This window comes from Triplophysa rosa, linkage group LG7, assembly GCF_024868665.1.
Source record: "Triplophysa rosa linkage group LG7, Trosa_1v2, whole genome shotgun sequence".
Classification (NCBI taxonomy): Eukaryota; Metazoa; Chordata; class Actinopteri; order Cypriniformes; family Nemacheilidae; genus Triplophysa; species Triplophysa rosa.
The window spans coordinates 15,938,407-15,950,240 of record NC_079896.1 but is presented as its reverse complement, the minus strand read 5'-3'; the positions used below and the strand labels follow the sequence as shown (position 1 = coordinate 15,950,240).

Genomic DNA, 11,834 nt, shown 5'->3' with positions numbered 1-11,834 from the left:
CTACCTCTAGCAACAGCTCTCCTATGGACACTACGACACGTTCACCCCTGCCACCCCCATCCGTTAGCACAAGGTCGAAATGATCGCTTGTTTGTTCTTTGTAACATTCGCCCTTGCAGCGCACCATCTGCGCTGCACTTAGATGTACCGGAGACGAACAGGTGATTAGATGACAAGGAAACCCCAAACCAAAGTGTATTACAACAGTGGAATAACAATCTAATCCAACTTTTTTTCATTATTGATACTTCAACACTTGAGTTAGATTGACAAACATCATACGCAACTCCCATTACAAACTAAATATTCTATCTTAAACGCAAAATCCCAGAGTAAATGAATGGCTCAGAGAACATTTGGTTCACACTCGCGATCAGAAAAAATGTGTCAGATTTGTACCTTTAGGGGTACAATGGTTGTCACTGGGGCAGTACCCTCAAAGGGACACATATTGTACCTTTCCACATGGATACCCAGACAGCAAGCAATCATTGAATCAATAGTCAACAAAAGCTGATTGGTCAATGTTAATTGCATTGAATCAATATCACTTTTGCACCTGCAATTAATGTTGAAACAAATACACCATTATTGTGATCAGTGTTTGATTTAGTTGGGCTCTTGACTCTTGAGTTTAATGTGAAGTTTTACTTTACTGTCTAACACATATGTTGTGCCAAAGAAAACTAAGATCCAGTGAGATCAGAAAATGATTGTTACTTCATCACAATGAGTGATGAGTGTGATATGTTATTAATATGTGCAGTTATGATACAGCTTAAAGAGAATAAAGCAGTGTTATGGACGACTAACAGGATAAATTATTTTCACAAAATTGTTACTTTTCTGAATCAGTTAGACATGAAGAATCGGTGTATGAATCTCAACAATGGTGACAATCATCAAACTAAATCAGATAAACAGATCAACTGCAATGCATGCTGGGAGTCATGAATGAGTTTTGTACTATGATGTTACCCAGCATGCATTGCAGCATGAAGCTTTCTTTCTGTTGATTGTCACCATTGATTCATACACCGATTCTTCATGTCGAACTGATTCAGAACTGTAACAGTTTTGTGAAAATCATTTATTCTGGAAATTGTCTATAAAAGTGCTAAAATCTTTTTAAACTGTGTCATAACTCCACATTCACATATTAATAACATACCACACTCAAAAGTAACTTACAGAACTTCATTGTGATGAAATAATGATCATTTTCTGATGTCACTGGATCTTAGTTTTCTTTGGCACAACATATGTGTTAGACAGTAAAGAAAACTTCACATTAAACTCAAGAGTCAAGAGCCCAACTAAAGCAAACACTGATCACAATAATGGTGATTTGTTTCAACATTAATTGCAGGTGCAAAAGTGATATTGATTCAATGCAATTAACATTGACCAATCAGCTTATTTGTTAACTTGATTCAATGATTGCTTGCTGTCTGGGTCATCCATGTGGAAAGGTACAATATGTGTACCTTTGAGGGTACTGCCCCAGTGACAACCATTGTACCCCTAAAGGTACAAATCTGACACATTTTTTCTGACAGTGCAGATGTTCATCACTAATGACTCAATCATCACTATAATAATAATGAAACTCAATACAAATTCTGTCAAACAGGAGCACAGAAAGGTGTTGGTTTTAGGATAAATCTGGGCCAGAATTGAAATGAACTGTTGATTATATTTGGGTCAGTTCTGCTTTATTTATTTTGTGGCTGACATGTGGCTGACATGCGGCATTGCTTTGGCTTGCTTGTGGCCCAAACCTGGCAAACAGGAGCGGTCCACCCAAGTGCCATCATTCCACGCGGTATGTGGGCCAGATGAGGGGTTATGGGGAGTAAGGTGTGGGCCGGATTTGGGCCGCAAATATTTGCTATCTGGGATAGGGGATCTCCAACAGCCTGTTTTGTGTCACGGTTGTGGTTTAAAGGAGATTACAAAAAGAAGAATAGATGGATTTGTATAATTAAAGGGTGTTTCTACACACACGCTGGCGACTCAATTTCTGGTAGAAAAACATTTAAAAGTGCTTTTTCTGGGATAGCGCCCCTTTAAATCAGAAGTGTCCAATCCTGTAGAGTTCAGCTCTGACCTGTTCATCTGACCACATGTGTTGTGTGTCTTAACTGGGATGTTTATTATTGTTGTCTCATGATCGTGTTTTGTGACGTGAAGGTTTGCTGTCACTCACCATTGTAGCAGATGAACTGTGACGCCACATCACAGTCCTGCTGACGCCATGCTCCATTTCTCATAACAGCACAATTATCTGTGTGATCTGATGGTTCAGTTTCCCAGTTCAGATATTTCACAGGACCACCCAGAGACCACTTCCATTCACCTGTTCTCTTCAGTCCAATCCAGACATACCACTGATTGTTATTCACAGTGTTCTTCAGCTCGTTCATGTCATTGATGTTGTGGACTGTGGCCAGATCTGTGTAGTTCTCTCTGCAGTATCTCTGAACTTCAGTCCAGGTCTTCATCATGTTTATATAGTGATAGCGGCGCTGAATGCCTTCAGATAATGAACAGAGAGCTGAAAGAGAGAGTTTTTATTCAAACACATTCACTCAGAGCTGGATCGAAGCAGGAGTGGGCTGACACCACACAATCATCATTTACTGACGCAACGTTTGCATTGAAGAAACAGATTCTGACAGATTTGAGCCTGTTAGTGCATAAAACTTAACTGAGTCAAAGGAACAAGAGAACTAAAAAATGTGAGATAAGTGAATTGTTTTAAAATTGTTTTAATATTGTTTTACTAAAGACCACAATATTAGACATCTGTGCACAGATTACCTTCCTACTTCAAGAGAATACATGTGCGCTTGGTTTGTTAAGAAACAACATTTGTAAGGATTTGAATTTTGACCACCATCACAACACTGCTCACAAAAATAAGCATGGAAGGACCTCTGTGACAACAACATTTGGTTACAGAGAGTTATAGTCAAGAGCTTCATGCAAATTACATTTGAATGAGGAAGAGAACTAAACACGTGAACGTATCGTTTTAAATAACAAACATACTTTCAATTTTAGGTGAACTGATCCTTTATATGTTAAGATAAAAAAACAAGTAAATTGTTTCTTTATTAGAATTTATTGTTAAAAAATGCATGTAACTATTTGAATTTAAGATAGTCAAACCACAACCTATAAACACACTGTTAAGCCACACATATGTGGTAGTGAAGGTCTGAGGAGGATTTAATGTTTGGTATAGCAATACTTGGTAACCATTAAGTTTATTCACAGTAAGATGTTTAGAAATATATTTATTGTAATAAGAAATAATGAAAACTCACACCTCTATTAATATAATAACAATGGACTGATGGAATGAAGCTAAGTGAGTCCGGGGACACTATCTGAGAGCCTCGTCATATAAGAATCCTCCCTTTTTGCTTCTCTGAAGGTCATTGTTCTGACCCAGAAACAGAAAACACACATGAGATGAGATAACATCAAGTGTTGACGTCAATACTTACTTTGATGAGTTCAGGGCGGTCACACATTGGGCGTAAGACTCACTCATTTGACTCTGTTGGCACGCTCTCACGCCACACATCTGTTTTCTCACGCGGGCCGTACCCGCTCATCAGTCCTCAAATATGACCTGAAGTCAGGCCGGGGGAAGTCACATCACAGGCTTCCAAATCCCTCCGGAAGCATGAGACCCCCAGCGCAGAGGTGTTAGTCATGCCTAAAATCTATAAGTTTGTTGTTTTAAATGTATATATTTATACATCAACCTCTGCTGTGTCTCTTATCATCTTGTATTCGCTGGCTGACACACATTACACATGCAAATAAGAGAACACACACCTTGTTTCTTCTCATTTGAGTGAACAAGGATACAAATTAGAAGGATTTGGTCTTTCTAGAGAAATACCCAAATGATGGGAGGGGCTGAAGATCAGATCTGATATAATGACATATAAACACACAGAGAGAGAGAAACAGCAGCAGATTCACCAGAGAAACACACAAGACATGAAAAGTAAGAACTCTTTACATTCTCGTTCCTATTCAAATCATTCTTTTCTTATGACTCTGTTTTTGTGAATTGATCTGAAAATAACTTTGAGTCAAGAAACTGACTTTCTAAAGAGATGCAGTAGTGATGGAAACGTTGACTTTTAACTTCATTGGCATTTACACATGACAGAAACTAAGCAAACGTTTATGTCATCGTCACAGATTTATTTGATTTTAAATTTTGCAAATGAATTTATTTTGAACACCAAAATTGTGAACAAACAGAAGTTTAACATTTGAGGTTTTCAATGTGTTTCTTCCTCAGAAATGGCTCAGATTCTATATGTCAGTCTTCTTGTCATTGGTGAGTTTGTGTTTCTGGTTTTACATTTGATTTAAATGTCAGGAGAATTGACACCAGAGTTATCTGTCTGTCTATTAATAACTGTTCTATTAAAGAAAAAGAGCCATTTTGTAGTAAACACTTTATTAAATATATCCCACCCCCAAGCAGAGGTGATGTGTCCAAAAGACCTCTATTCTGCGTCTTTGATGATGTTGAAAAGATGTCCCTGAGGGGCCAAAAGTGAATTGTTTTTCTACGTCTATTTCTGACATCTTCTGAATGCCTAATATTGGGGGACATCTGCACAGAGTAGAAACCACACCCATAGCAACCAAACACTTTAACCTAACCTAGCAACCGTTTAGTAAGACTTATATCTCTGCTTCAGAACATCGTAGAGACATGGGGGTTGGTTCATTTTATTAGTGGCTTAAAGTGTTATCACCCTAGTTCCCAGTTCCGCGGTTTGCCACAAAGCACCACTCACATTTTATACTGTAAATCTATATTAAATTATTATGCAATCTTTAATGCTTTCAAAAATCTTTAGAAACGTTTTCTGTTTTTTATATATTGTGATATTAACATATTTTAATCACAGTATATTTATTGAACAAAAATGAATTAGTTTATTCATTAAAATAAACAAAAAATAGTACAAACTTTGCTAAAGTGACTGGTTTGTAAAAGTATTTGCTTAAACAGTATTAAAGCCATATTATTGTATCAAATGTATTTCTATCAGTACCGTGTACCCACCTCATACACTTATAAGATGTTTAAACACAATTACTCCTTAAGATTTATTTTTACACAAAATCTGTTGCTTCATAAATGTTTAATACAAACATATACGTATATTTTTTTCTTCAATCATACATGATGGGTGTAGTGAAAAGCTTATTTCTTCTTAAAGTGTGCCTTTAGCCTCGTTGTACCCTTCAACACACCGTGATCAACTTAAAAATGATATTATTATGCAGGAAAAATGACTCGTCTTAAAGCTGAACATACAATGTCACAAAACATGCAACGACCAGAATAAAGTTGATCAGCTTTGACTTTTTTCCATAAGGCTTCCCGAGGCTGGCGGTCCACAGAGAGTGGACATTTGTCATGAAGTTAGCGAAAACAAAGTCCGCTGTTGAGAAAGACCATATTATTGTTTAGTTTTCCTGTCACTCAAAATGAATCTCTTATTGATTTACTATGGCTCGGGCGTGGTTTCATTCATAGCTACACCTCTATGTCAGAGCAGAGACTGTTCAGCGGATGACATCACAGCATCACGAGAGTCGACTGCTCCCTTACTACTCTCACCATACTTTACAGTCATGAGCTGAGCAGCGCTGCAGGGGGTCGAACAGACCTGTTCTAATGGGGAAAAGAGACTAACTTTCATTAAAGTCTTAAAATATTTTCATTTTTAACGTAGTTTTGGTCATCTCCGAGGGCCTAGAGGACCCTGAGGGTTCATTACTGGTTAGATGAAACTATGATGCCATAGCACTGTATTATCACAAAACACTCACACATTAATAACACAGCACACTTAAAGGGATAGAATTCCTTAAATATATGAAGTAATGCTAATTTCAACAACTTGAAACATGAAAATGTACATTTCACTGCAACGAATGTTAATGAATTGTTGCGGGGCAAATTTTAGGATGTGAACAGTCGGCATGGAGGTATCAAGCCGGTTTACTTTATTAATTATCAACATTATAATAAAGCCAGATATTCTTGTCAGATGGATTTTGTTACCGGGAGTTAGAAGAGCAGCTCGTTTTCTCCGCTGTCAGCTTGTTAACCGTCTGAGGAACGTTCACGAGTAAAACAGACCTACATATATGCTTCTTTTCTTATCAAGAACATGTAAAACAAAATAAACAATATGACCATATATCACAGACATTGCGTTTTGTTCGTTTTGTTTTGTATGTTTTCTTTTTGTATTATACCGTTCAGAACAGGTTTAAATGCCGTTTTTATGTATTTTTCTATTTTGTCCTTTTTTAAAAAATAAAAAACCTATACTGTATATAATATTAATGCATTATGAATATTTTATGATAATTATAAGCTTGATGTGAAATTGTGACTAAATAAAAACTTAAACAAATATTCGAATATTATTTTTTATGATCTCAGATATTCTAATATAAAATTATTGAAAAATGCCCATCCCTAGGATGGAATATGGTCATCAGACCAAATTTCTATGAGGCTCCGCACCTCCTCACAACTCCAAGTTTGTCCGCGAGCTGCCATGCTCACTTGTCCTCATTCCATAATGCACAGTGCAGCTGACTACGACACTGGTTTAGTTCACAAAGTGCAGTACTTTTTGCATCGAATCACGTTCTCACCACAAACGAACCGCTCCAGGGTTCGTTTGAAAGCCTACCAAGACCACCTTTTCAAGGAGGTCTCGGTACGCTTATTTGGTTATTTTGGTGCACACTCGAGTGCGATTGCTGCATTCACACCTGCCCAAACGAACCGCACCAAGAAGAAAAACGAACTCTAGTGCGATTCAACCGTAATAAATGAGTCAGGTGAGAAAGCACTCTCAGACAAAAAATACTTTAGTGAACTATAGTATTTGCTATTGAAAATTGTAGTGCACTTGTAGTAAATTGATAAACACTGTATACTGTAGTAAAGTTCAAAAACATGGTAGTATCTTAAGAATTTTATTGCCGTTTAGGTATAGTATACTACTACTATATTTATGTGGACAAATATACCACTATTGTATAGTAAAAAAGGAAAAACACACAAATTAGAAAAAAATAACAAATTTAGGTACACTGTAAAAGAAATTCCCTGTTAAATTACAGTAAACAACTGGCAGCTATATTTGCCAGCACATAGCTGTGATTTTACAGCATATCTACTGTAATCTGCAACAACAGTTTATTACTGTAAAAGACATTATAATTTGCACAATATAATACTGCTATTTCACATTTACATTTATGCATTTGGCAGATGCTTTGCTTTTATCCAAAGCGACTTACATTGCATTATCCTATATATTTATACATAGGTATGTGCAATCCCCTGGGATCAAACTCACAACCTTGCGTTGTTAACACAATGCTATTACCACTGAGCTACAGTTGTGATTTCCATTAATTGTTAATAAATTAATCGCTTATTGCTCCCTGAACTCTTTGTAAGTCGCTTTGGATAAAAGTGTCTGCTAAATGACTAAATGTAAATGTAAATTGAACAATACATTTCCTATTTAAAATCAAAGTTGTATTTCTCAGTATTAATGGATCAGAGCTTACATAAATAGTTGTAATTTTTAAATGACATTAAAAGGAGATTAATAAATACTTGAACAAAAGTATTGCTCATTCATTGTTCATTAATGTTAATTTATAGCCTACATTTATACGATTTAAAAATTTCTCCGAGACTCCGTACTGGCCATCTTCCTAACCAGAGATGGGCAGTATTTCAGTTACATGTATTTGACGTATTTAATTACTTTTGAGTATTTTGTCATTTGTATTTTCCTTAACAAAAAAATGGTCAAATGTAATTTGTAATTAAATACTTTGAGAGACTGTATTTTGTATTTTAAAATACTTAATTGAATAAAATGACATATTCGAAAATGTATTTGTCATTTTATTCTTCATAAATGTCTTTGTTCTGCTGAACACTTAGGAAGATATTTGGAAGAATGTCAGAATCCATTTCCCTTTACTGCCATAGTAGGGAAAATAAATACTATGGAAGTCAATGGGGAACGATATCTGACATTCTTCCAAATATCTTCCTGTGTGTTCAGCAGAACAAAGACATTTATACGGAACAATCTGAGGGTGAGTAAATAATGACAACATTTTCATTATTGGGTGAAGTATCCTTTTACATTGCTGATAATATTTTAAGGCATGTTTAAGTTAATACCTTTCAAAATGTAGAAGTTATTGATGTGCTGTAGAAAAACAGATAGACATTCATTGCTAGATTTAAAGTGATCCTACATGCATACCTGACTGTTTCCAGGGAAATCAGTTGAATCATCCTCTCTGGTCTGAGAGAAGATGTAGATGACGTACACATGTCATTTGTCTATAAAGCATACTATACAGTTTGCTTTTAACGCTACACACTCTAAAAACAGTTGTGTTAAAAATAGCACATTTTGTGTTCATTTAAGGACAGCACATTAATGTTGTTCCTGTGAACGCTAATGAATGGACGATCATAGCACATCTGGATGAGCGTCAAAGCGCGGGTAACCCACCCACTAGCTGAATTGGAAGTTTTGATTCAGACCTGTCTGTTATTAGGTGTGTTTGACTTATTCCGCTTGAGAGTGTTTTGCTATACTTTGATTTACTGTAAGTAAAGAAAGAAAATAAACTGCTTTTGTGCTCAAAGTGCTTTAAGGTAAAGTATCTAGTAAAAATCTACTATCAGGAATCATTCACTGAATGTCATAGGACAAAAAATTAGCGCAAATAGCTAGAATTGATCTGATTTGTGTTGTCTAGTGATGCCGGATCGCAGTAATATTCGCGGGCAGGTGTTTCAAGTAATACAAACAACATTCGGATCAATTGCGGCTAGGTCACGGGAGAATGAGAAAAATCAATAATGATGATAATATTAAAATGACGTGAAGGCCGATGCAATTGCTGCCGGCATGCTAGCTCGCTGCTAAACGCCTTCTCGTTGCAACGCTAGCTCGCTGCTAGCGGGACACGAGTGTTCAGACGCCGGCACCAGTAAACACATACTAGCCAGGCTCGCAAGATTGCCGTGAATGAATGAATAATTTCTGATACTTCACAATGTATGATGTAAAAAACTGAGTTTACTAGTGTTTGAACTGCCGAACTCGCTGTTATGCAAGAAGCTGGGTGAGTACAACATTTTTATTCGAAAATGCATTTAGCTTTATCCACTGTCATGCCGTCGCCACTGCTGCACTCAAGAATGGCATATTGCTGGCCAGTACGAGCGCACTTCCTCGGCGCCCGTGCTCTTCAGTGAACGTCAGCCAAACAAACATAAGTTTCCGGAGATTAGTAACATAATCGGCACGTCCGAAAGGGATTGCTAGTTAACTAAAAAATCGTCTGTATCATCCAGCAGCATACATTTTTACACAGCGTGCCATTCTCATTTACATCTTGCCCAAATAATGCACGCCGCCGTTACTTTTAAGTTACACAAACAGCAGCATGCATCAGTACAGTTACCGGTTGCTTAACCGCAAGATATCTATCGTCTCTCGGCTGCCAACCTGAACACAACCGCATCTTGGAATCGTAACCCCAGCCGCCATGTTAACTCTGAAATAATTAATTGTGTTCGACCCATACAGTGCGCACAGCAATTTGAAGATATAACAGCAAATTTCATTGAGAATGTTTGGGTGACGGTAACATACTCACTCTCCGCATCTCCCTGCTCGCGCTTAAAGCTAAGCATCATGCACACACTGGAATAACTCCATCTGCAATCACAGGTATCACCTACACAAGACGTCATCACTATCGACATAAACTCGCAACGATCGTTTTTAACCTTTGCAAACAGACCTTGTGCGTTCACTGAGGTTTCAGTGACATTTATACGCTCACCAACCTCGCCATGCGAAAATAAACATCATCGCATACCTGCCAGTCATATGGGCTCTCGGGCAGTCCCCGGCCAGAAGCAAACAAGTCCCCAGACGTTTCAGTGTCAGATTCTGGCCACACAAGACGACATTTGATCACAACATGTCTAGATCAAACCCCTGCCCTCACGAGAAGGAGCCTACGGTCGTCAGGTTGCAGCAGCAGGCATCGGAAATCCTGGGCCACGCCCCCAACCCTGCTAGCCGCCCAAGATACGTTTGCTTGCTACCACCAGGAGACCCGCCTCACTCATACCCCTTCCCCGCCCAGGCCCACGGCCCCCGGACCTTACACAGCCACTTTATAAGCTAGCCGCGCAAGCGGCCGCCATTCCCTCCCTTCTCTCTCTTCCACAGGCCCGACCGCAATTCTCATTGGCTTCAGCAGCAACGATACCTGTCTCAGTCAACGCAAGGCTTTGTAACCGCCTCTCGTCTCCGGCAACATCAGGACCCAGATTCTGGCAGAAGTTCAGACTGCTGGCGCCCGATGTGGACCCCCAGCCAACACCTGTACTTCCCTATTTGGAGCTGAACTTCCAGTAAACCACCCCCTGAAAAAACCTCCTAGATGCTCTCTCAAATACATCATTCAAGCAATCTTCCCCAGGACCCTCCAATCATATCTCACCGCATGGAAAAGCTTCAGATCTTTTCACCAGGTGTTCAACTTTCCTGTCCCGATTTTTCTCTCCTCACCATCACCTCATTCATCTCCTTCCTCAAAATTTCAAAAAACCTTCAGGCCAGCTCAATTAAAGGTTACCTGAGCAGAGTCCACTTCTTCCATAAAATCATTTTCAAGTCTCCATCACCAGCCATAGCAAGCTCATAAACAGCCATGATCATCAAGGACATCCAGAAAACCCAGCCCGCCCGTCCAGACGCCAGGCAACCCATAACCTTGGAAATACTCACCAATTGCATCTCTACCCTCCACAAAGGATATCACTTCATGCAGGTTGCCCGAACACTTGATGCCATGTTCATCCTGGCCTTCTTTGGTTTTCTAAGATGCTCAGAAATCTCCACCACAGCCACCTTTAACCCCCTAGTCCACCCAACCATATCCGACTTATCAGTACTTGATTCAAAGACCATGTCATACTTCATTAAGCAAAGCAAAACGGATCAAACCAGGAGAGGCCATTTCGTGTACATTTTCAACCTCCAGTCAACCTTACCAAACCCTCCTAGCCTACGTTCACTTCAGGAAACCTCAGACCAAAGCCGCATCAGATCCTCTCTTCGTCGACGACTCTAACCGCCCAGCCACACGCTTCTGCTTCCAAAAGCACCTCAAAGCCGCCCTGCTCCAATCTGGCATCCCAGCAGACCACTATTCCGCTCACTCCATCCGCACAGGCAAAGCAACACTGCTTTATTCTCTTTGACACTTCTCTGTGTCATAACTCCGCATTCACATATTAATAACATACAGTATTACACTCAAAAGTAATTTATAGAACTTCATTGTGATGAAATAAGAATCATTTTCTGATGTCACTGGATCTTAGTTTTCTTTGACACAACATATGTGTTAGACAGTAAAGAAAACTTCACGTTAAACTCAAGAGTCAAGAGCCCAACTAAAGCAAACACTGATCACAATAATGGTGATTTGTTTCAACATTAATTGCAGGTGCAAAAGTGATATTGATTCAATGTAATTAACATTGACCAATCAGCTATTTGTTGACTTTGATTCAATGATTGCTTGCTGTCTGGGTATCCATGTGGAAAGGTACAATATGTGTCCCTTTGAGGGTACTGCCCCAGTGACAACCATTGTACCCCTAAAGGTACAAATCTGACACATATTATCTG

At 38.7% G+C, this 11,834-nt stretch overlaps 1 protein-coding gene across 3 annotated transcripts in view; it reads left to right on the top strand.

Moving 5' to 3' along the window:
* The first annotated feature begins 3,981 nt into the window (after positions 1 to 3,981).
* Positions 3,982 to 11,834, top strand: part of LOC130556366 (C-type mannose receptor 2-like) — a 29,123-nt gene continuing 21,270 nt past the window's right edge. For all 3 annotated transcript variants that reach the window (XM_057337298.1, XM_057337297.1, XM_057337296.1), the window contains exons 1-2: positions 3,982 to 4,027; positions 4,331 to 4,369. In XM_057337298.1, the coding sequence (XP_057193281.1) occupies positions 4,021 to 4,027; positions 4,331 to 4,369 (46 nt within the window). In that variant the 5' untranslated portion in view covers positions 3,982 to 4,020. The remainder of the gene's footprint in view (positions 4,028 to 4,330; positions 4,370 to 11,834) is intronic.